At 37.3% G+C, this 25,513-nt stretch overlaps 1 protein-coding gene across 3 annotated transcripts in view; it reads left to right on the top strand.

Annotated features, from left to right (window-relative positions):
- Positions 1–25,513, top strand: part of TPR (translocated promoter region, nuclear basket protein) — a 63,127-nt gene that overhangs the window by 2,173 nt on the left and 35,441 nt on the right. For all 3 annotated transcript variants that reach the window (XM_081948478.1, XM_081948477.1, XM_081948476.1), the window contains exons 2-23: positions 186–290; positions 966–1,039; positions 2,732–2,828; positions 4,259–4,362; positions 6,245–6,409; positions 6,642–6,734; positions 7,716–7,796; positions 8,056–8,143; positions 8,775–8,915; positions 9,829–9,920; positions 10,770–10,967; positions 12,964–13,071; positions 13,896–14,122; positions 14,547–14,710; positions 16,241–16,380; positions 16,486–16,634; positions 18,377–18,539; positions 19,716–19,850; positions 20,168–20,308; positions 21,581–21,749; positions 22,331–22,497; positions 24,699–24,851. In XM_081948478.1, coding sequence (XP_081804604.1) covers positions 186–290; positions 966–1,039; positions 2,732–2,828; positions 4,259–4,362; positions 6,245–6,409; positions 6,642–6,734; positions 7,716–7,796; positions 8,056–8,143; positions 8,775–8,915; positions 9,829–9,920; positions 10,770–10,967; positions 12,964–13,071; positions 13,896–14,122; positions 14,547–14,710; positions 16,241–16,380; positions 16,486–16,634; positions 18,377–18,539; positions 19,716–19,850; positions 20,168–20,308; positions 21,581–21,749; positions 22,331–22,497; positions 24,699–24,851 — 2,954 coding nt within the window. The remainder of the gene's footprint in view (positions 1–185; positions 291–965; positions 1,040–2,731; positions 2,829–4,258; positions 4,363–6,244; positions 6,410–6,641; positions 6,735–7,715; positions 7,797–8,055; positions 8,144–8,774; positions 8,916–9,828; positions 9,921–10,769; positions 10,968–12,963; positions 13,072–13,895; positions 14,123–14,546; positions 14,711–16,240; positions 16,381–16,485; positions 16,635–18,376; positions 18,540–19,715; positions 19,851–20,167; positions 20,309–21,580; positions 21,750–22,330; positions 22,498–24,698; positions 24,852–25,513) is intronic.

The raw sequence follows: 25,513 nt of genomic DNA, 5'->3' as shown, positions 1-25,513 counted from the left end.
TACTTCTTCCTCTTCCTAGGCCAAAAGTCACCCAGCTGGTTTTCATGCTTAAGGCGGGACTAGAACTCCTAGCCTCCTAGTTTCTAGCTTGATGTCTTAACCACTAGACCAAAGGTGCAAAGGTTATATTTTTATTTATTTCCTGCAAGGGATAATACTGAAATGTATTAATGGGTGTTTTGCAGAGCAACAATACTTTGAAGTTGAAAAACGACTGGCTCAAAGTCAGGAGAGACTTGTTAATGAAACACAGGAATGTCAGAATCTCCGAGAAGAGCTCACCAAACTTAGTAAGTATAACTTTGTTAAGTGGGTCACAAAATAATATTACTGTAGTTATATGTCTCTATGAAATTTAAGACAAATACTGAAAAGTTTTGTTTTAGAAAATGAACAATGTGCTATTTCTTTATGATTCTAATCATTTTTATATCACTTACTGTTTAAGATATTAGGAATAAAGACTGTAAATCTAAGTACTAAAGCTATTTTTACAATAAATACAATACAATAGCAGAGTTGGAAGGGACCTTGGAAGGGACCTAGTCCAACCCCCTGCCTAGGCAGGAAACCCTATACCGTTTCAGACAAATGGCTATCCAACATCTTCTTCAAGACTTCCAGTGTTGGGGCATTCACAACTTCTGGAGGCAAGCTGTTGTCCTTCAATGGGCTCATATAAAAAGAATGTGGTTCCAGCTGGTGCATAATTTTAAAATTACACAAACCAGCATGGGGATTTTATAATGGAAATAACTTTTTTTAGAATTATATAGCTTATCTGTGCTTGAGACATATTTGAAATGATTAGGCAGCGATTTTCTGATTTCAGTACCATAGATGTATAAGAATCTTAGGTCTGAGTATTCTTGGGATAGGAAAGGATATTGTTTGGTCATGGGGTTGCTATTAAATGGTTTATTGTAATACAAAAATGAGAATAGCCTTCCTTTTGAACACTACAGATGAGCAATTGAAGAAGCTAACTGAGAAAAACAAGGAACTGGAAGCTGCTCAAGATAACAATGTGGCCATACAGGTATGGATGCTGTCAGTTACACATGCAACAAGAAGCATTCAGAATTGTAATTTGTGTCTATTTTGTATATTTTTATCCTGTCTGTATTTTTTTAAATAACTCAAGGCAGTGTGCCTACTTAATACTCTTCCCTTCTTCTATTTTCTCCACAACAATAACTCTGGGGTGAGAAAGGATGAATGGCCCAAAGTCATCCAGCTGGATTTCATGCCTAATGAGGGAGTAGAACTTACAGTCTCCTAATAATCTAGTCTGGTACATTAACCATTAAATTAGACTGGCCCTATCCACTGAAAATTGGTAAAAAGCAGTAGAAATTCAAGGCAGCTTCCCCAACTTTTGCTGTTCTACATCCATGCTATCTTTTTCTTTCTTCTTTTGGTCACTTATTTTTGGAATGTTGCCACTTTTATAAAATTGCTAAATGGGTAATTTATTTTATTTAAATAATAAAATTATTTATTATTAAAATGAATAAATGAATGCAGCATTTTGCCACATTTTCCAAATGTTTTAGTCATCTACATATCTGATGAAACAGTTTGGGATTATATTATTTCTCATGTCAAATTTTCTGGGTTTTGTTTTAGGCCATGAGACACTTGTAAAGTGTAATCATTGATTTGAATTTATAAGGCTGTCACATTTATTCTAGTTATTTTACCACACCCACTTATAGTAGAAATGGACCCTAATGTACTCTGATAGTATAGCATTACGTAAGGATGGAGGCACTGTATTTACAGAATCTTACTGCTGGAGGGATCTCAGTGTGACATGTGTGATCTAAGATCTGGGACAATTACTATAGATGCTGATAGTTATTCAAATAACTGGTTTGAGAGAATAGATTGGAGAAATACCGTATTTTTCAGAGTCTAAGACACACCTTTTTCCCTCAAAAAAGGTGCGTCTTATACACCGAATACAGCATTTTTGGCCTCCCAGAACCCCGCCCCCTTCACCAAAATGTCCATGCATAGCCTTTAGGAGGCTTCCAGAGTGCTCCTGGGGGCTGGGGAGGGCAAAAATGAGCAAAAAAACGGGCCATTTTTTGGCTTGTTTTTGCCCCCAGTCCCCAGGAGCACTCTATAATCCTCTCAAAGGGTATGCATGCCCCCTTTTTTTTTTGACAAAAATCGGGCCCATTTTCATGAAAAATGGTCCGTTTTGGGGAGGTCTGCAGAGTGCAAAAACTTTTTTTTTTTTAAAAAATTGCCTCTTTGAAATCTTGGTGCATCTTATACACTGAAAAATACAGTAGTCTTCAAATTTTTAGTTGGACTAAGATACAACTATATTATGCATTTTTTGCAATCTTTTTCTGATTCTCCACTTAACTTCTCATAATTATCAAACTTACTGGAGAACATCAGCAATAATAATGAAGTTGTTTTTGCAGTAACTAGTGCAATATAGGTATCTCTTATATCTCTCTAGAACTTGACAGGATCTTAAAACACAAATCCAATCTGCTCAATGCATAACTATTGGACAGATGATTATTCAGTTGCTGCTTCAGCAATGGTGAACTTGCTATTTTATGTTGTATTAGCTGACAGTTTATTCAATCAAGAATGGTTTCTAGATCTCAAATCTACACCTAATTTCTGGTGGTTTTGTCCTTTGGCTTCTGATTCTGCCCTCAGAAACAATAGAGAATAAATCTATTCTTGTTTCCTTTTTGTTTAGAATCAGCTCACCAGAGCAAAAGAAGAATTGGAAGCAGAGAAGAGAGATTTAGTCCGAACGAGTGAAAGACGAGCTCAAGAACTGGAACATTTAAATGGTAAAAGGCTGTGTTGTTAGACTGTCTCAATCTTTCATTGACTTAAAAAGAACATAGAGCACAGACATTAAACTGACAGTGAGAATTCTTAAAGTTGGTAACAGTTCAAGAAGTTGTAATACTTTTTTGAGCTAAATAAATAATAAAAATTACAGACAAAAATGCAAACAAATGCACTATAAAACAATAAAAGAAGTTGTCCCGAAGGTACTTTTTTTTTCAAGAGGTAATTGGATTTTCTTGGTTTTTTGTTTACATTCTGGGGTTGTTGTTTTTTTAAGACATTCAGAGCTGAAGAAGCTTCTTGGATGGGAAGCAAAATGTCTTCAAAGGGGGAAAAACACCAGAAAGTCAGTTGCCTCTTGAAAAAAAGCACCTCTGGGACAACCATGATCAGGATGAGTGAGAATCTCCGTAAATAAAAGAAGTTATAAATATCAATAATTTTGCACATTTGCATAGAGAAAAGTATTGAGGTTCACATAACTGCTACTCAGTTAAGCATTTAGTATCAAAACTAATTGTATTAAATATGATGCATTCCCTGGAAATATCTGTAGGCTTGTCAGCACCGAATAGAAGATTTCATTCCTCTTTTGAGCTGGTGTGAAAATGAATTAGTAGAGATGTTATTAAATCAAACTGCCATACCAGTATAAATAAAACCGGGAATACAGAAGCTGACTTGTTTCTTCTACAAATGGACAAAATCCCTTCTATGCAGGGATGTGTTTAATCTAACAACAAGAATGGCAAAGAATGAGAGAGTCAACTGCCTTTTTTTCATGGCTGCAGTTATCAACAGTTTTACATTACCTGCTACAGGATGCACTTTTTGTACATTGCTACCCAGAAAGATGTCTCTGATAATCACCTGAGGGATAGGTGCCTCATAAATCCAAGTAGGCATCCCTCCCCTCCCCCGAAAAGCTGGCTTGCGCAAATGGATGCTTTTTTGTGCCCAATTATTTCTGCCAGAAAAGTAGTAACATGTTTAGAATTGATGTGGCATACACATTCTGTAAATAAATACACCGGGAGTAAATCTTCAAAGTGAAACATTTTGGAGAGATGTGCCTTTCCTCTCTTTCTTATGCAGTTAACTGCTTACTGATTCTGTTGAAGGAAACACTCAAGAAGTTGGTTTGATTGTTGAGGATGAGCAGTATGTGGGAAAGTGATAGAGAGAGATTTTGCTTTGGAAGCCAGGTTAATAAATTATATCTTGGTGGTTAAATTTCAGTGGCTATGCATCTAATGTGAAACGTGAAAGGAGCACAGTCAAAAATAAATGTCACAAAAGGTAACCAATAAGTTATAAACTGGGTCAGTCTCAATTTAGGAAAGTTGATTTTAACATCGGATGTGTTGTCTCACTTTGGCCATTTTAACATCGGCTTGATACATCTTATTTGTGTTCTTTTTTATAGAGGATGTTAAACGTCTGAATGAGAAACTTACAGCAACAAATACTGCAAAAGTAGAGCTTCAGTTAAAACTAGATGAGCTTCAGACATCAGCCCTTTCTGTAAAAGTAAGTATTGGGAAGTTGTTAGTGAGACATCCTTTGTTTATGTAGACAGGAGGTTATTGCAATTCTAACATCTTATGTCAGTTATTCATTCTTAAAACTTATAAATATTTCTAAGCCTCCTATAACTATTCTCTCACAATTGAAGTGTGTTATGTTCTGGGAAATTGAGCATTTTGTGACATTTCCTCCATTTTTTAAAAGCTAAATAGCAGTGATGTGATGATACCACTGGCATAGGTTTGAAATTTTGGGCCCTAGGTTTTCGTTTCTTTCCTTTTGATTTGTTTTTTTTTTTAAAGTAAGCACATTAATATTTTCAGAAGCCTAAATTCCTGCTTTGCTTTTTCTTTTTGTATCCAGAATGCCTGTGTGCCACTGAATCTCAGTAGCTTGTTCTTAGAGAACAAAAGCTACAGAGAAAGGGTAGGACTGCCTGCAACTAGCATGAGGTAGACAGGCAAATTCAAAATTTAAAAAATAGGTACAAGTCACAGCAGGATTGTGTTTGAATGGTTTATTTGAGCTATATACATACTTAAAGAATACTTTAATCCTCATTGATACATTCATAAATAGTCCAAAGTATTATTTAATCATAGTTTACTGAATTAGTTAAGCATCAGACATCATTATATGGGTGAATCAAGTGCTACTGAGTTCAGTTGGATATCTTTCTGTACAGTACCTACAAAATACTATTAAGAAACTACACAGACTTCATTGATATGAAGTGCCCCCTATATATCTCGATAGAACTTCTGTTCTATATTGTAGTATATCTTTGAGCAACTTCTTTAGCTTTTCATAAAAATCTATATAAATAAAAATGTAATGTTTGTTTGTTCAAAATCTCAAATCTCCTAAAGTTCTTCAACAATTGCTTTGAAACTTTGACACAACCTTGCATTCGACTACGCGCATGTTTTTATATACCTATATTATATAGATGTCACACCTGTGACAGGTAAAAACATGCTTTTTTGAAAACCAGCGCCATCTGCTGGACGTAAAAGCAACACACGCTATACCATAGCATTCATTTCTTGAGCATAGTACAGTTCGGCCTCTCTCCAGCTTCGTCCCGACAGTCCCTTTATATTTGTGGCTGGGCTGCGGCTGCACCCTTTCCCCTTTCCGCCCCTCCTCCGACGAGCTTCGCCATTTCCACCAAGGGGAGCTGAAGCCTTTCGGCCTCCCCCTCCCCTCTCTCTCCTCCCCTCCCGCCAGGCCTTTGCTGTCTGCAGCCGGGCGGCGCCTGCCCCATTCCTCGGCCGCCTCCTCCCACCCTTAAGCCGGCCTCCCCCTGCCCAGCCCAGTGGAGCTCCAGAGGAAGTGGAGGCGGAGCGTCTCTTCAGCCCGGTCAGCTGCGCGCGCTCTCCACCCACCTCACAGGGAGCCAGCTACGGCCTCGCCAAGGCGGCTCCGGCGGTGTCAGCCTGAGGCGCAGTGGGGCTGGGGCGGCCTCTGGGTGCCCCGTGAGGCGGTGACTGCAGCGGCGACGACATCTCTGGATGGGGCCGTGGCCAGTGGGGGCTATCTCACGTCCATGTTACCAGGGGCGGCTCCTTCCTACTCCTACTCCTCCTCAGGGGACGCCGGCTGCCTCCTCTCGCTGCCACTGCTGAGGGAAGCCGGGTCAGGGACGGCGGCTGCTTCCTCCTCTCCTCCTCAGCTCGGCCAGGCCGGGGCCTGTGGGAGCGTCTTCCGTGGCGGCTCTTGCAGGGACTGCCCTGGCTTACTTCCATGCGGGGGCCGCCTCTGCCAGGGGACTTGCACTTTCTCTTTTCTTTCTTTTCCATTTAACCAGACTGGGCCACAGCAATGCGTGGCCGGGTACTGCTAGTGTACATATATTACATATATTTTAAAATTATATTTACAGCATCGTGAGCAGAGGTGGGAACAAGAAAAGGAACTGTTACAGAATCAGAACACTTGGCTGAACACTGAATTGAAGGCAAAAACAGATGAGCTTTTGGTCCTTGTTCTAGAAAAAGGATCTGAAATCTTGGACCTCAAATATGGCGTGGAGAACAAGAAAGAGGAGGTAGAGGAAATCAATTTTCAATCAGTCAATATTACCATGGCAGATGGGTGCTGGGCTTGTAGATTCCTTTTAACCTCCTTTTATTGTAGCAAATGTAATCAAAGTCACAGTTGGAATTGTTTCTTGTACGTAAAGTATTCCAATTCATTGTAATATTTTAGCATTCTAACTTTGAAAAACCATGCATCTAAGAATAAGAATTATTCATGTTTATCTTGTGTCACATACCTAGGTTTCCAGACTGGAAGAACAAGTCACTGGACTAAAACAATCTAATGGCAATCTACAAAAACATGTTGAAGATCTTTTGGAAAAATTAAAAGAGGTACATATAATTACTTTGTTTGAACTTTTTTTTTGGCAACCAAATTTTGAGACAGTTTTGCTCCCATTTATAATTTTCCTGTCAAGGATCTTTTAAACATCACCACTTTTTTTCCCCAACGAAAAATGTATATAGACTCGGAGGTGAAATGTTTTAGTAGTTTCCTGTATTATACATACACAGGTAGTCCTTGCTTACTGGCCGCTTGTTGAGCAACTTTGAAATTATGACAGTGCTGAAAAAGGAGATTTAAGACCAGTCCTTGATGTTGCACCCATCACAGCTCCTCGAGTCATATGATCGCATTTCGGGCATTTGACAACTGGCACGCATTTACGATGGTCGCTGCATCCCCTGGGCTCTTAATTGCCATTTGCAACCTTCACAGCTGGGCTTCCAACAAGCAAAGTCAATGGGGAAGCCAGCGGGAAGTTGTAAGATGTGATCATGTGATGATTCACTTAACCACAGCTTGAACTAACATAAGTTGGTGCAGCCATGTGACATTTCCCTTTATGACTATTATTGCTTAGTGACGGAGTTGCCAACCCAGTGAGGACTATCTGTACTTTGAAAAATGCAGTGAAATGTATGGTATATTTAGATAATATCTATCTACGTACTATGGCATTTCGGAATACATGGAAGCAACAACTGGTTGAAATTTAATTGAAAACTAACTCATGTTGCTAGTGTTAAGGACTTTATCCTTTATTCCAGGGATGTCAAACTTGCATCGTCATAGCATCATCACATGATGTAGCCGGACTTTCCCCCCCTTCACTAAATGGGGGCGGGGCCAGCAAGTGACACATCTGGCCTGCGGGCCGCGAGTTTCATGCCCCCACTTTATTCCATTTTAAATTATTCCAGATTTTTAAAATATTGAATTGTTTTAGGAGTATAAGAATGTATTGGTTGTTTTATTTTTAATTGTTTCAAACTTTAGAGATTAACTAAATATGTATGTTCATTTTTTAGGCAAAAGAGCAGCAAGCCAGTATGGAAGAGAGATTCCACAATGAGCTAAATGCCCATATCAAGTTATCTAATTTATACAAGGTATTATTTCACTATTTGTTCATGATTTCACCTTCTGTATTTAGAAGAGGGTAGTCCTGTGAGGAGGCATGGTGTCAGTTTGGATCAGCAAACGGGGGTCATGATTTTTATATTGTACAAATTCTACTTCATGTTCCCAGCAGTCTCTTACAGGTTTCAACATTTGTCCACTTCCATAGGCTTTAGCTTTTAAAGAACTGCACATTTTTCTTAGTAAATATGACTATCTCCTGGCTCAGTTACAATACTTTGTTTTTAGAGTGCTGCGGATGACTTGGAGGCAAAGAGTAATGAGTTGACTCAGGCAGTGGAGGAGCTGCACAAACTTCTCAAAGAGGCGGGTGACGGTAAGTGTTATATCGATGAAGAATTTAGAATTTTGGTTGAGGCTTTATCATTTGTCCCTCCTGCTTTCTGCAAACCTCCAATTAACATTCGTTGAAAATCAAGTCTAGGCCCCGAGTTACAAATATGCCAAAGAAAGGCAATATGAAATAAGTCACTTTTTATATTTTGCCAAAATATGGCTTGTCATAGTGATTGTTGCTGCCTAAAATGGCAATAAAGCAACATTTAAAAAATCAGTATTGGCTTTAAGTTGAAAAAAAGTTTTCCAACTCCTCCCCAATCCTATAGTCACACACAAAAAAAAAAAAAAGCAAGGCATAGCCACAACATCATCACATTCCTTTTCCATTAACAAATGCTAGCTATTTCATCTGTTTGCCTTACAATATATGTATTTTGTTTTTGGCTTGCTCACTTTCAAAAGATGTTTGCTGTTTGCCTTGGGAAGAGGGAAGATACTGTTTGGACAATGCAAGTCTGCATTATTATTATTTTTTGTCTTCATTGCCAATAATAATGTGAAGTGGGTTACTAAAGTGGAAGTATCTGCCTTATTGTCATCAATCACATGATCCTCCGTAGAACATGCATGCAACTCTTGTTGCTAATGTATTTTTCTGCCATTCTCAGCTAACAAAGAAACACAGGATCGTTTGGCTGAGATGGAGCAGACAAAGGCTACAGTTGAAAAAGAACTGAAGGAGAAGATTGGCAAGTTGGAGAAAGAGTTGGACAATGCAAATGATCTAGTTTCGGCTACCAAGAGAAAAGGTCCGGTAACTTCTAGGGAAGGGACAGTTTAAAATTTGGGGCACTCAACATTACCATTAACTGATTAGCTGATTTCATTGTAGTATATATAACTGTAGTACTAAAAATGAAATTACAAAAATGCTTTGAAAACAAAGTACTGTCCTTTGTGTGATTTTTTTAAAATTATTGTCTTCCTAAAAAATCATGAGCTTGTTATAACAGGAACATTTTTGAGGAATATTTTTGTTTTTAATATATAAACTAATAATCTCAATGTGTAGTTTGCAAGAATTATATTAATTCGGGCAAATTATAATTAATTATATTAACCTTGCAAGTGACCTTGACCTCTGAGTAAGGCTATGCAAAGATTTGTATTTTAAGGGGAAGAGATTATTTGGATTGTACCATGAGCAAAGACATACCTCCTTAAATCAAATACAATATCACTATTTCCTCTTTGAATCAAAATTATGGAATAGTTCTAATAAGTGGAGTCTCCAGTTTCCTAAATGTCTTCATTCAAACTATAGATTGTTTCATGAAGTGCTCTTGGCATCTTTCTGGACATAGGTGCTCTTTTTTCCAACTTCTGTTGTGCAGCCAGAAGTTCAGAAGCTTTTGGTTAATATAGTTTGTTATATCGTGTTGCCCAGGAGCTTCTAGTTATTGTCAATCATGGGCAACCTTTTTGATATTCAACTTTGAAATTTTCTTAAATGAATCCTCATTAAACCTAACCAGTATTTGGAATGAGCATACAAAGGGTTTGGAAATCTTCCGCTCATTCTGTGCAGCTTGTGTTGTTTGGGTTATCAGAGCACAGTTAATATGCTAAAAATCTGTTGAGAGGAAGATTGTTTATTTGATTGCTTGATGATACTTAAATGATCACCTTTTAAAAATGTGCTGTGGCCTTAATCTTTTCCAGGAGCCATACTTTCAGAGGATGAGCTGGCAGCTATGTCGCCTACAGCTGCTGCTGTTGCAAAAGTGGTCAAGCCTGGTATGAAATTAACTGAGGTGGGAATTAATTAATTGAATGATATTTGTCCTCTTTACAATGGTAACAACATTCACAAGAAATTTCTTTTCAATGTCAGTAAATAGTGTTTGGGATTATCATCATATGATATCCCTGGCCATATAATCCCCATAGATAAAGGAAGTGTGTGTGTGTGTGTGTGTGTGTGTGTGTGTGTGTGTGTGTGTATCTATCATTCATGTATGTATGTATGTATGTATGTATGTATGTATGTATGTATGTATGTATTTGTGTTACAACCCCTGGTGTGCCCAAATATGGGAGGGAGCTCACTACTCCCCCTTTCTGTCCTTCAGCTCATTACAGAGGACCATCCAGGCAGAAAACCATATTTTTATTTTTAATGTTGCCTTTTAATATTTGTGTTGTATTTGTGCTGATAAATAAATAAAGGGAGACTAGTATAGTTCTATTTCAACCTATTTAGGTCTCATCAGCTAGCCATACCCTTACTGGGAATCGAACCAGGGCTGTATTGCATATTAGGCCGATGTAATTTGGGCATACCAGGGGTTGTAACACACACACACATACACACATACACACACACGTAGTGTTCTTTAATAAGAAATGTATTCCTTACTAATATTTAAAACTGGATTATAATTTACAGAAGTACTTTAATTCATTTTGGACAAATTATTTGTTACTGTTTTAGATTCTTTCTCTCTGTGTATAGGCTGTTAGGAAGGCTAAGAAGTCCAGATTGATTATATAGGATGGTGAAGCCATTCAAACACATAACTGAATGATACATTGAAAAGTTCTCTGTTATTGGGATAAAAAGTTGGACAAGATTATTGACTACTTTGATTTGTTCACCATAGCTTTACAATGCCTACGTAGAAGCTCAAGATCAGCTGCTGTTGGAAAAATTAGAGAATAAGAGGATCAATAAATATTTGGATGAAATAGTGCAGGAAGTGGAAGCCAAAGCACCCATTCTGAAGCGTCAGCGAGAAGAATATGAACGCTCCCAAAAGGCTGTGGCGAGTCTTTCTGCTAAACTTGAGCAAGCTATGAAGGTCAGTCTAAGATTTAAGGGAAGTTCAGACACAAAATATAACAAAGGTCCTCTAGGATCCCACACTGTTTTTCAGCAATAAACTGTTTTTCATTTGCAATTCATCATCTGATTTCAGAGCAAAATTTAATGAAGGATGTATAGTATACATCAATGTAAGAAAATGATAACAGAAAACAGATTTGGGGGATTAGACCTATACTTTGTGATAAAGAAAACGTTGCTTTCAGTGGACGGTAACATTTCAAACTTCATGTAGCAGTTTCAGATTTAAAGTTTCGTAAATAAGAATGTGTATATGCACATAGATACAAACCCTAACATTGTTCCTGACAAATTTGCTTTTTGGTCATGCATAGTATATTTGTGTTTATCTAAACAAGCAGTGTAGCTTATGGTATTACCACCCATAAAGTTTTGCTTCGTGTGATTTCAATGATTGGGTGGCATATTGTTTGAGGATTCCTTAAAATTCTTCTGTAATTAGTTTGTCAAGAATGGGACAAAAATATGGAACAGAGGATCAATTTATAACCTAAATGATTTCTTCCAGTTCCAGCTCCTTATGCTGTTTTTCCTCCCTGTTAATTATGTAAACATTGACCTATGGTGATGTGTAATGTAATAATAGGTTAGACAGAACATACTCCTATTTCAGAGTCTTCTCTAACTCTGAGGCCATCTTCTTTCATTGGCTATGTCCTTGCTATCTATATAACTTGCTATCTATCTAATATAACTCCACAACTTGAAAAGCTATCTTGTCGGATGCTCTGTGCATGTAAAATGCTTTCTTTATGTATGCTGCTTCTCCCTTGGCATCCCACAAGCAATTTAAAATATATCTTCTGAATAATAATTTGATTACTACTCTTATTTGAATTTGAATATTTTATTGATTAAGTTAAGGGGATATAATTATTTTAGATTAGCTACTTTGAGATGATTTTAGTGAACATTCGTGTAATGTAGTAAAAAAAAGTAATGCTAATTTATTACAAAGAATAAGCTTGTAAGTGATATTTGTCATAGCATACTAATTAGTAATACAGGTAGTCTTCGACTTACAACAGTTCATTTAGTGACTGTTCAAAGTTACAACAGCATTGAAAAAAGTGACTTATGACCGTTTTTTACAATTGCAACCTTTGCAACATCCCCATGATCATAAGATCAAAATTCAGATGCTTGGCAACTGGTTCATATTTATGACCATTGTTATGTCCCAAGGTCAGGCGATCATCTTTTTTGACCTTCTGACCAGCAAAGTCAATGGGGAAGCCATTTTCACTTATCAACTCCAGTGATTCACTTAACAACTGAACTGCAAGAAAGGTGGTAAAATGGGGCAAAACTCACTTAACAAATAAGAACAGAACTCTTGGGCTCAAATGTGGTCATAAGTCGAGGAATACCTGTAGTTGGTTTGAATGAGCTGACATTATGAAGATAGAAATATAATCACTTTCCCTGTACACTATACAGGATTGTGAACAGTTACTTCTTGATACATTTGAGCTACTATTATCATCAGGACCCATGATTGAAGAACAATGGAGAGATTTAATTTGCTTGTTCTAATCTTAATATAGCATTTACGTATGTTTCCTTTTTCCTCTTTATAACAAAGTCAGTTAAACCAGCAGTCCCCAAGCTTTCTGGCTCCAGGAGCTGGCAACAGAGGAGGGATGGGATGTTTTTGCATGCACGCACACCGCTTGTGCAAATGGAGTTTCACGCACTCTCCGGTCGCTTCGGCGGCCCTGGCCATGAACTAGTACCGGGCCGCAGATTGGGGTTGGGGACCTCTGAGTTAAACTGACTGCCAGGAACCTATTCATTGCTACTAATACAAACACATATGTTAAGATCACATGAATCATTATGAGTGATAAATAATGATATACATTATTTTTTCTTCATTGTTTGCAAATACTATGATTTTCAAAATCATTGAACAATTTTTAGTTTTAATCATGCTTGATTTTGGGTTACAGGAAATTCAGCGTTTACAAGATGAGGCTGATAAAGCAAACAAACATTCTTCTATCTTTGAAAGAGAGAACCAGAGGTTTGAAATTCAAGTGAAAGATCTTTCACAACAGGTTAGTTCTTTGGATAGACCATTTCTTGTTGAATCATATGACTGAAAATATAGGTGGTTCTTAACTTGGAAACTATAACAGCACACCGGTATTTATAAATAAATGCTTTTTATTGTGAAATTGGAATATCTGTAAACCTCTCGTACAGTAGTAAAATGGGAACTGTTGAGCTCTTTAGTGCAAGCTTTGTATATAGCTTTACTCTCTGTTCTCCCAGCAGATGCCTTGTTAAAATAGACATCCTATATTCCATAGGAGGATGAAACACATAGATGAACTGTTTGACTGAGCCAACTGGCCAATGAAATAGAGATCATCTAATACTTAACAAAAGAGGCTCAGAAACAAGAAAATAGACATAGAAAGAGAACGAAGCTAGGAATAAAGAATCCTATCCTATTTGTTCTATAATTTGGTTCCTGACCTAAAGGGAAAATAACTAAAATAGTCTGATATTTGGTTACTTTAACTCAAGGATGGATAACCTATGGGCCATGTATAGCTCCTAGGCCTCCCATTTACCTTTATCACCTAGAAATCCCGTTGCCAAATCTTGATTGCAAAAATGATTGAATGTTGGTATGATTTTGACCAGTTTGGAGATGGTTTGGAGAAGGATGGATGTCACAACCACCAGAAAAAGAATGGGAGGTAGTTAGGATTTAATTACACTAACTAAATGTTCATGAAACTTGAGTAATCCTGGAAATGGATTTGTGTGATAATGGATGATACTCTGTAAATTTGAAAGAATGGAGGATTTGTATTTATTTGGTGGAAAATAAAAGTTCCATAATGTGAATAAACTATTTTTCTGTTTAAAGATAAGGGTATTATTGATGGAGCTTGAAGAAGCCCGAGGTAATCATGTCATCCGTGATGAAGAAGTCAGTTCTGCAGACATCAGCAGCTCTTCTGAAGTAATAAGTCAGCGCCTGGTTTCCTACAGAAACATTGAGGAACTTCAGCAGCAAAATCAACGCCTCTTAGTAGCACTTAGAGAGTTGGGAGAGGCAAAGGAGAAAGAAGAACAAGAAACCACTTCTTCTAAGTATGTTCCAGCTTTGACAATGAATTTGGAACACCAGGAGTTGGTGTCTAGAATCAAGTTTCTATTAGAACTTACATTGGTGTTCAAGTAAAAAATAATTCTATAAGAGCTGTCTAAATTAATAATGGTAGAATTTATAATACATGGGGCTAATCCAGTGTTCAGGATCTCTCCCACTGTAAAAAAAATAGTATGAAGAAATATGGGCAGAAATAAAAATATGTTCATTGAACATTTTTTCAGAAACTGTTCTGCCCATTTTATAAGCAAAAAAAATCAGTGTACTAGGGGAGCCAGTTCACACCTCTGCTTTAAATTCAAAATTCTACTAGTGCAATTTTATTCCTATTTTTTTAATCATTCCTCCTTTTTGGCACCATAATTTCTATATGTTATCATAAGTAATCTTTTCTTGCCATGACAGGATTTCTGAGCTCCAGAATCAACTTGGAGAAGCTATTATTGAGCTAGAAAAGCTGCGTGAGTCACGCCGCCATCAAATGCAGCTTGTAGATTCCATAGTTCGTCAGCGTGACATGTATCGGATTTTGCTGGCCCAAACTACTGGAGTTGCCATTCCATTGCAAGGTCAGAATTGGGCAGGGATGCAGGCATTCTTTTATTGATTTTTTTCTGAACTGCCTCGTTGCTTTGTGTGTTGGGGGGGGGGGGGGGGGAATCCTGTCCAGTCTTTTCATCATTAAAAGCAGCCACAATGTAGGTTTTCACCATGGTTAGCCTTACAGAATAGGGAGTGGGTTGGCCTAATGATTCAAGATCCAAGCATTATGTGATGGAATGAGTTCCCATTCTTGTATCAGTTACTACCCACCTAGCTGTTTGAAAGCATGCAAATGAAAGAAGATAAATAGGTACCAGTTCGGTGGGAAGGAAATAGTGTTTCCTGTACTCAGTATATAGCTATGCTGGCCACATGACCATGGAAGTGTCTTCAGACAACACTGGCTGAGCTAGGAGACAAATTAGCACTATCCCCTAGAGTCAGACACAACTGGACAAAGGAAATGTTTACCTTTTTTTAACCCTTACAGGAATAATAGAAATAATTGTTTATTTTTTAATTTGCTTTAATTATTAGTCTTATTCTGAGAATTCTTAGAACTATAGTGCAAAAGATAATGAGGAAAAGCTGATCTAACATTTTAGAGTTATTCCTGTTTCCTCGTTTCTATTTTTTACATGTTTGCATGAAAACATGAAAGACGGAAAACAGACTTTGGCCTTTGATTTTAAGCAAACAGACATACTTTGTCTTGTACCTGTTTATGGTTTAATTTTTTTTAATTATACGTGTAGCTAAGTGCTAGAATCTAACTAATCTTGGAAAATGAAGCAGATATAACCTAATTAGCACATGGTTGGGAATCACCAGGAAATAACAAAGCTGCAAAGTTAGATTGGAAGGTCAAATTCCAAAGGAAGGCAAAGACAAATTATTTCAGGGGGTTTGGCCAAGAAAATTGATTGATTATGTCAAGTCACCAGAAGTCAAGCTGGACTCTAGGAAGCATTTCCTTTTTATTCTGTTGCATATTGTCATAATGATAATTTCATCAAACTATGGAACAGGTTGAATTTAGTGTTTGTAGATCTGAATGCCAGAGCCAATGAATATGTCACTACAGATAACATTTATGTAGAGGTGCGCAAGCCCATCAAATATTGTTACCGAATGAATTTTAAATGTGACAGAAGGGCTAAACTATGAAATACATGAGTAGAGAGTAACTGCATTAATTGTATTTGATTCTCAATACATTTAAATATAAATAAATGAGTCGAGATTTATTTTTTGTCTTGGCCTCAAAACCACTTTTTAAAAAAATTGATGGTAGCATGCCTATTGCCAACTAAAATATTTTGGAAGCTCGTGATCTGGCCCATGTATGAGGCTGACAGCTAGTATGCTCAAGTGGTTTGATTGTTAGTTAGAAACAAGGGAGCTTGGGTTCAGTTCTTCAGCCAGTTATAAATCTCTTTAGATCCCCTTGGGTCAGGATTTCTCTTATCTGACTTCAGTGGGATGTTGTGAATTCAGGACACTGAACTGAGTACAATCTGCATGGATTCCAAAATGTTCTTCTTGGTATAATTCAGCTTCAAGCATCTTGCCTGAGGAACTGTCTCTGACATCAACCCCTAAGCGCCTGCCAGGTTCCCTTCCAGCTTCAACTCCAACTTCAGTCCCAGTGATCGAGTCAACTGAAGCAGCAGAAGCAAAGGCTGCTCTTAAACAGGTATGGGTTTTGCTTTCCACACACTTACAAAATCAAATACGTTTTTCTTCTGTTTAGCCTTCTGTTTACCTCTGTATGGTTTTGTTTATTCCACACACTCCACAGCTGCAGGAATTTTTTGAGAACTATAGGAAAGAAAAGGCAGAGAATGACAAGCTGCTGAATGAACAAAATGAGAAGCTTCAAGAACAGGTTACTGATTTGAAGTCACAGAATACAAAGATTTCTACCCAACTTGAATTTGCCTCTAAGCGGTAAGCTAAAATCAGGAACACTCATGAAAAGAAATCCCTTCAGAATTGATTTAGCATGTTTCACTACTAAGAAAATTCCAGATATCAATTAGCATATTTCTTGGATAAAGTGTTTGAAAATTATGCATTTGGTCAGCGTAACAGCAATAGCTGTAGCAGTAGCATTTAGACTTATAAACTGCTTCACAGTATTTTACAGCCCTCCCTAAGCAGTTTATAAAATCAATATATTGCGCTTAACAATTTGGGGCCTAATTTTACCGACCTTGGAAGGATGAAAGGCTGAGTCAACTATGAGCCCCATCAGAATCAAACTCCAGACTGTGGGCAGAGTCAGCCTGCAATACCGCATTCTAACCACTGCACCACCAAAGCATCATGTAAGCTTTGGAACTGGTAATGTCATATGATTAGTTTTTTTGTTTTTCCTCCCCACTCTATTCTCTTTTTGGCTATGTGTTGGCGATCATGGTTAGTTTCAAGCTACTGTTTTCAACATGAGATGGTGTTTAATACATATGGATACACTATGCCAATGAAAGGCCCAGACTCATAGGGAATAAATGTGTATTTTCTCTCCCCCCCCCCCCATGGAGGGAATAATTTGTTCTTTTTGGGGTTTGCAGAGTGCTCTGGGGGGGCTGGGGGCCCCAAAAATGAGCAAAAAACGGGCCTGTTTTTCATGAAAATGGGCCATTTTTTGTCAAAAAATTACATGCATAGCCTTATGGAGGCTTATAGAGTGCTGATGGGCGGGGGGGCAAAAAACGACCCATTTTGTGCTCATTTCTGCCCTCCCCAGCCCCCAGGAGTTATCTGAAAGCCTCCATAAGGCTATGCACAGCCATTTTGGTGAAGGGGCGGGGCTTCGGAAGGAAAAAAATGTATTCGGTGTATAAGACGCACCCAGATTTTCAGCCTCTTTAGAGGAAAAAGGTGTGTCTTATACTCCGAAAAATACAGTAATCAGTGGAACGGCTTGCCTCCAGAAGTTGTGAATGCCCCAACACTGGAAGTCTTCAAGAAGATGTTGGATAGCCATTTGTCTAAAATGGTATAGGGTTTCCTGCCTAGGTAGGGGGATGGACTAGAAGATATCCAAGGTCCCTTCCAACTCCTCTATTGTATTGTATTGTATTGTAAATAATTACTAGGTTAATACTTGGAAAAATGTTGTTCAAGAATTTAGGATATTACTTGCATCTGTCTGAATAGATCTTTTCTTATTTCAGAGTGGCACTAAATAGACCCTTATTAAAAATATTTAAGCAAAGTTAAGATTTTGTGTATGTGTGAGTGTGTGCAGGGCACATCGCTTCAAAAAAGAATACCTTGGGTTAGAGACTCTCCAGTGGTTATGACTATAGAGAGGGAAAAAAATGGAAGAGAGATTATTTATTTCATGTATACTTTTTAAATAATTTAATAATTTTAATAATAAAAGTACTCTGCTACTACTAGAATGGTTGAAACCATGAATAGAAAACATTCCCCATTATAACATTTTTAAATAATTAAAATTTATTTATTTATTAAAATTTATAGGCTGGTCCTCTTACCGCAAAGTAACTTATTTCTGCGCTTCATGCTAATACAACCACTTCAGAATCGTCCAAAAAATTTCTTTCCCCTTGTTTGCTCCCTGTACATTTTGGTAAGACTCTTTTGTTCTGATTTTCCTCTCTATTTCATTACATCAATTTCAATGGAATAAAACCTTCCTGGTTTTCCTCCTGGTGAAGTTATGAGATGTTGCAAGATAACGTAGAGGGATATCGGCGAGAGATCACATCATTGCATGAGAAAATTCAGAAGCTGTCAGCAACTACTCAAAAGCAAGAACAGATCATCAACACAATGAGTCAAGAATTAAGAGGAGCCAATGAAAAATTAAATGTTGCAGAGGTGATTGCTACTGGCTATTTTTTACAGTATTGTTTATTTTGTAATGGTAAAGACTTCTAATAAGCTTCCTTTAGCTTAATCCCAATTCGGGATCTTCCAGAAATGTTTTATTTTGCCTGTGGAGGATTCTAAGGATTGAAATACAGTTTTTCTGCATCAGACTAAATTGGATGAACCATCCAACTAATTATCTGTGGCTCAAGATGGAACTGTAGAGTTCCTGGTGCTTTCTGAGCTTGGTTGTTTGCTTGCATTACCCAACTAAGTAACATCATCAGTGATGTTGCTTCTTTTGTGAGCAATAAATAGGATCCAGTGCATAAAGAGACATTTGGCCCAAGAGGCCCAGCTCCAAATCTCCTTTCAGCCATGAAAAGTCTTAAGGAAATCTTAAAGAGCAACTTGCATATGTACAATCTTAGGCTCGTTGCAAATACTTACAAGTCTTCATTGTAATTGTCCCAAATGTTGTGGAAGGAACTCTCTTCTGATCCAAAAACTTTAAATGTTTTCTTTCCTTTTAAATAGACCTTGAAAATGTAACTCGTTGAACGTGCATTTAACAACAAATCAGTTTAATTATTCTAACTATTTTTAATATTTTAAGTAATTTGTACACTTGTAGGTTTTCTGTGAAACTGCTTAAGAGTAAACAATATATAGTCTTAAAAGTATGAGTAATACGTAAGCCAAATTGAATTTGGAAGGAATGTGAGATAAATATACAAGCATAATAAAATAAGAGTTATGATCTTTCAGTTATGCTCACTAAACTAACATTATTTGAAATACTGGCTTGTTTATACTGATATATGCTGATACATGCCGGTTTGTTTCTACTTGGCTGTTTCTGGTTTTTCTGTACGTTTGACGTTGAGAGATAACACGATAGGTTTCTTTAAAAAAAAATCAGATACAAAGAATCGAATGGAAGGAATATAATAATATCATATGATGCCCATACCCAATCTAGAATCACAATGTTATTTTCTTCTACAGAATTGCTTATATGTTCCTACCATATAATCTCCAAAATTAGAAAAAAAAGAGCAGAACCTATCATGAGTTGATTAATTTAGTTTAATATGATATATTCAGATGTTGAACAATGAAATTGGATTTAAAATACTATGTGAGTTGAATTAATTAATGTAAAATGAAATATCTCTTCCTAAGGTGAGAGCAGAGAATTTGAAAAAAGAAAAAGATATTTTAAAAATGGCCGAAATTCGTTTGAGTCAGCAAAAAGAATCTTTAATAGCAGAACATAGAGGACAAAACCTGCTCCTTACTAATCTGCAATCTATTCAGGTATGTTCAGTTGTATTGCATTATTTTTCTCTCTCTTTACTCTCTTTAAAAAGTGTTTCTCAACCTGCATGACTTTTAAGCTATTGGGAGTTTACATCCCAGAACTCTAGAAGTTGAAATCCACACATTTTAAAGTTGCTGAGATAGAGGAAACACTTCTCCACAATATGTAATGATATGGACCAAAAACGTCTTGAAGCATCATTAAGTTCCAAATGCTACAAATCTGTAATACTGTTATTGGCTATGCTTGATAAATAAATATGAGCAAGATATTGGCAGAAAGACTGCACAGCATAATGCATTTTATTTACCAGGTAATTTTGGAAAAGGGAGAGACAGAAACTCGACAGAGGCTCAATAATCAAATAGAGAAGTTGGAAAGAGAAATCGCCCAGCTGAAGAAAAAACTGGAAAATGAGGTGGAGCAAAGACACACGCTTTCCAAAAATCAGGATGTAAGTATTGGAAACTGAAGAAATTACTGTATTTTTCTAAGTATAAGACGCATCTTTTTCCCCCCAAAAAAAGGGTGAAAATCTGGGTGCGTCTTATACACTGAATACAGCATTTTTTGCCTCCCAAAACCCTGCCCCCTTCACAAAAATGGACGTGCATAGGCTTTGGGAGGCCTGCAAAGTGCTCCTGGGGGCTGGGGAGGGCAAAAATGACCCCAAAACAGCCTGTTTCTCCCCCCCCCCCCCGTCCCCAGGAGCACTTTGTAGGTCTCTCAAACTCTCTGCATGCCCCGTTTTCACAAAAAAATGAGGCATGCAGAGGGTTTGGGAGGCCTGCAGAGTGCAAAAACTTTTTTTTAAAATTTACCTCTTCATAATTTTGGTGCGTCTTATACTTCGATGTGTCTTATAGTCCGAAAAATACGGTAGGCATTTGGATGACTTTCTAATTAGTTATTTTTAATAGAAATGTTTGCTTAAAATGACTATATTTGCATTTGGAATTTATATTATCCCACTTTTTTGGGGGGGATGAAGGTGTATTAATGGATCTCCAACATGACTGTTTTGAGTTCTGGCACAGATAGTAGATATTTTGATCATACCTGCCAATAGTAGGATTTTTCCCCTGCTTCCGCTTCAGTTCAGTTTGTCATCTGGCTTCATTCATGTGCCTTGGCGTGCCAGGATCACGCCAAAGCACATGTGCACTGCACTTGTGATGTTGCATATTGTGATCATCTTGTAAAAGAATTCATTGTATCTGAGCCAGTATATCTCTATTGACTTCCGGTCCTTCATGTGTTGCTGGAGATGTATTATATTTTTCTCCTATCTTTCAGTTCTGTTTCCTTAAGAAAGCCAGGGATTTGCAACAGTGCTCTCTAGCCCTAGGTTTTCTTCTATGCCATTGGGAGACAAGATAATATTCTCTGGATATTTTGAACACTAAGCCTTGGAGTATTTTTATATCAGTGGATGCAGTTTTTTTATACCACACAAATTATCTAGCCTTCTATGTGGGCAGAATGGGGAGTGATTGATTTCAGTTGCTAAGAAAATCTCGACACCTTTACCTGTTGGGGTAAAGAGTTTTTAATATTTATTTAGCAATGAAAAGATGGTAAGTTTAAATGTTCTGTTTTGAGTATATTTTTGAGAGAAAAAGCCAAAACTATCTTGATATTTACGTAAAGAGTTCACTTTAAACTGTTTTCTGGGTAAATGAAATGTGCTGAAATGTGAAGTAAGGTACTTGATCTTCCTTCTCAGATTCACCTCCTGGATGCTAAAAGACAATGTGAGACTGAAGTGAATCTTCATGCTAACACAAAAGAGCTGCTGAAGAATGCTCAAAAGGAGATAGCAGTGTTAAAGCAGCAGCTCCACAATATGGAAGCTCAAATAGCTTCTCAGTCATTGCAGAGAGCTCCTGGCCAAGGTAAGGGTGGGGAGGGTATGTTGCCAGCTAGAAACTATACCCAATGTGAGAACCACATTAAAGCTGAATATAAGGCTTGCGTGGTGCTGTTTTTTGATGGCTTTTAAAACACATCTTCTAAATGATGCAATTCAAATTTAATTTATTTTAACATTGATAATTGGTGGGGGTTTAACTATATACTTTTTTGTGGAAGTTGAAGATATTGCATTAGGCAGGGCATTGTTAAACAGGCAGAACTATAGCCTATGTAATGGTAGACTGACATTCCCTTTTTTCCTGGGTTGTGGGAGGATCGTTACGTTGGTTTACAATCTGCAAATCAATTTCTGGCTTTGTATGATGAGTGAAATGGCTACAGCCGATTTTATCCATTTTCCAGCTTCACAAAGCACTTAAATTGCATAACGTTCTTTGTTGATAGTAGCCTTTCTTCTTTTGTGTTAAAAAGCCTTTGTGAATAAATATTGAAAGTTATTAAATCGTTGAGAAAAGATTATGTACTATAAGAAAATGTACTATAAATATGCTATTAATTCAGATAATAAATCCCTATTTAATAATTGCTTCCAAATTTTTAGGTCAGTCTAGTATTGGAGAGGATGTGGATGATCTTGTAAGTCGATTGAGGCAATCTGATGACCAAGTTAATGATTTGAAGGAGAGGCTGAAGACTGCCACAAGTAATGTGGAGCAGTACCGAACTATGGTTGTGAACCTTGAAGAATCCCTTAACAAAGAAAAGCAGGTAATATGTTTTTAATATTATCCCCTAAATATAATTCAACTACGGAACTTTGTTTTCCTGATGAAATTCCACCTGAGAATTTTCTCATCAGGAAAATTCATGTAGCAAAACAAAAGTATTCCTTTTAAGGATCAGAGGAGCACTTGGCCCTTCAGCCTTGTTCTCGACTGACCACAATAATTTTTTGTCCCCTACATCTGATCTAGGACAAATTTGGGGTTGAATGGCCATAACCAAGGTTGGTTCAATCCTTATTAAGTTATTCTGATATGCTTAGAAGGTATTTTTGGACAGTTTCAGAATGTTGTAGACAGATTGACATCTAATGAAAGACTTCCTGATGGTATCATCTATATTTTGTTTCAGTGATACTGAATGCTCGTTTGCTTTCAGATGAAATTCAGACAGCTTGCTCTTTCTAGCTTTAAGCTAGAACTAGCCAATCTTTGGTGGACCAGGGCTGTACTTAATTTGGCAGAAGGAAGAAGGGAATGATCGAGTCTTTCAGTAGTTGGTTAATGTAAAGTAGGTGGTGGAACATCCTACACATGGATTGGGCTGGCATTTTTGACTGTTTTTCCCCCTTGGTTTGAAGATGCATAGGGTTTCTTTATTTAATGGATTAAGCCTACTTTAGTCTTGAACCATAGTTCACGTGTATTTTATCCCCTCAAAATATCAGGTAACAGTTATTCATTGGTCAAAAGGGCTTTTGAAAATACAAAGCAAGCATTAGGGGAAGCTGAGTTTGCCCATCCATACGTAAAAATCCATCCGTAAAAAAATTGATACATCAAAAAGATATTTTTTTTCATCCACTTAACCCTTTGTCCTTCCTTATTTCATTTGAAAACAGAAGTCAGTTTGACTTTAAAGTGTGTTTCCAAAATGATCTGTATTTTTCTTTTGCTATAGCAGAATACTTCCCTTTTTAAGGCTCTGGACTAAATTAATTGTTTTGCTCTAAACTTTTGATTGGTTAATTATTCTGTTAGGTTCTTTTCAACATTGCTTTTCAGAATGTAGTAAGCCACCTTGATGGCAATAAACAGACAAGTAAGAAGAGAATGTTTTGTACAAAAATTGGTGTACGTCCTGTAAACTGATTTTGCTTCATTGGACGTAATCCCTGGTAAAATACATATGCTCTCTGAATGCCTGGTGCCTCTGAATGCATTGTAGGAAGAGAGTCTGTGGTGGCAAGAAATCATAAGACTGGTAGCACCTTTTCCAACTAAGCAAAAATAAAAGATATAAGCTTTCACAAGGCGTGCCTGACTTCATCAGATGCTGTAATATGTCTAACTTTTACATTCCTCTTTCTATTTTTCATTGATTGATGAATCATCTGAAACAATATATTTTCAAAATGGGATAAGAGCACATAGGTCATGTTCTGATGGCATTGCCTTTCTCCAAATGTAAACCTAGTTATTTGCGGGATCGTATCCTGCCCCATACATCCTGCGACCAATCCGCTCTCACAGAGAGGGACTCCTCCGGGTGCCGTCCACTAGGCAGTGCCAGAGGGCGGCACCCAGGAGTAGGGCCTTCTCTGTGATGGGCCCAGCCCTCTGGAATGACCTCCCCCCAGATATTAGGACAACGACTGATCTCTGCTCCTTCCGCACGAAACTCAAGACCCACCTGTTCCAACTAGCCGGCCTGGCTTAATTAGAACTCTCTAACCTCCCTGGCAATTTTAAACTGTAAATTTAAATCTTTTGGGTATTTTAATTGTTTTAATTGTTGTAATTTTATTGTTATTTATCTTAACTTTGTGGCTTTTATTTCTATTTGAATTGTTAAATGTTGATGTATTTACCTCCTCCATGCCACACGCTTATATATTTGATTGTACGTCGCCCCGAGTCCCTTCGCAGAGAGGGTGCGACTGATAAATCGAATAAATAAAATAAAAATAATAAATAAATAAATAAATATTTTATTTATATAGGTATTTTGCTTGTCTTTGGAACTCTAAAGCATAAGCATGCTATTATTCCATGAATGTTTTTCAGGCTTGTTTTATACTTGGAAAAATATTTCTTGAGAAAACAGCTGCTAAGTCAATTTGGAGCCATAGAAGTGTCTTCAAGAAGCATACATTACACTTTCCATGCTGAAGAAACCTGAAATACAATTGCATCAATGCATTTCTCTTATATATACTCTTATCTTGATTCCATCTTACTGTGTAGGTGACTGAAGAAGTTCGGGCCACTGTTGAGACCCGCTTGAAAGAATCCTCAGAGTATCATTCCCAGCTAGAGAAGAAACTAATGGAGTCTGAGAAAGAAAAACAGGAGCTTCAAGATGAAAAACGTAAAGCCATAGAAAACCTGGAACAGCAGGTATAACTAACACGATTCTTTTCTGCGTCAGACTTTCTTGTTACTGTACATAACTGGAAAAGAGAAGTAGCATAGGGACAACATATAAGAAGTTCTTAAGTGTTCCTTAAGAACTTCTCATATGTTGTCCCTATGCTACTTCTGTTTTGGATTGTCATTTTGTTTCCTTGTTGAAACATTTTGGAACTTGCTTTCAAAGTTTGCCACATAGCTCAAGGACGTGTTATTTGAGACGTTGGGAAGTTGCTCTGCTTTTATTTGTCATCCTGTACATCCTGCATTATGTTATTCCAAGGAATTGCTGAAGAACGGAAAATCAAGCACTTCGTTGCTCGTTTCAGCATAATTAAGATAGAACTTGAACTAATTTTTCAAATTTTTAACCATTTCAAATGTTTCTCCAAAACATTTTCTTTACAAATCATGTTACAAGATGCAACTGATTCTCTTTATTGATGGAAAACTCTAATCCAGGGAAGTGTTCTATCAGAAGGGTGAGGGAAATGAATTTTGGCTGTTTTACTGTCAGTGCAATTTCAGCTGGGAGATTTTGGAAGTTATGGAAATTTAGAGTGAAGAGAAAGACTTAATTCAGAATTGCTTCCCACACAGTTCCATTGATGGAAACATCCATCAGCTTCAGCTGAATTCTATTACTTGAA

Source organism: Natrix helvetica (assembly GCF_964273705.1).
Source record: "Natrix helvetica genome assembly, chromosome: 3".
In the NCBI taxonomy this organism is placed as follows: domain Eukaryota; kingdom Metazoa; phylum Chordata; class Lepidosauria; order Squamata; family Natricidae; genus Natrix; species Natrix helvetica.
Note: the sequence above shows the minus strand (reverse complement) of the source record. Positions and strands in the feature narration are given on the sequence as shown.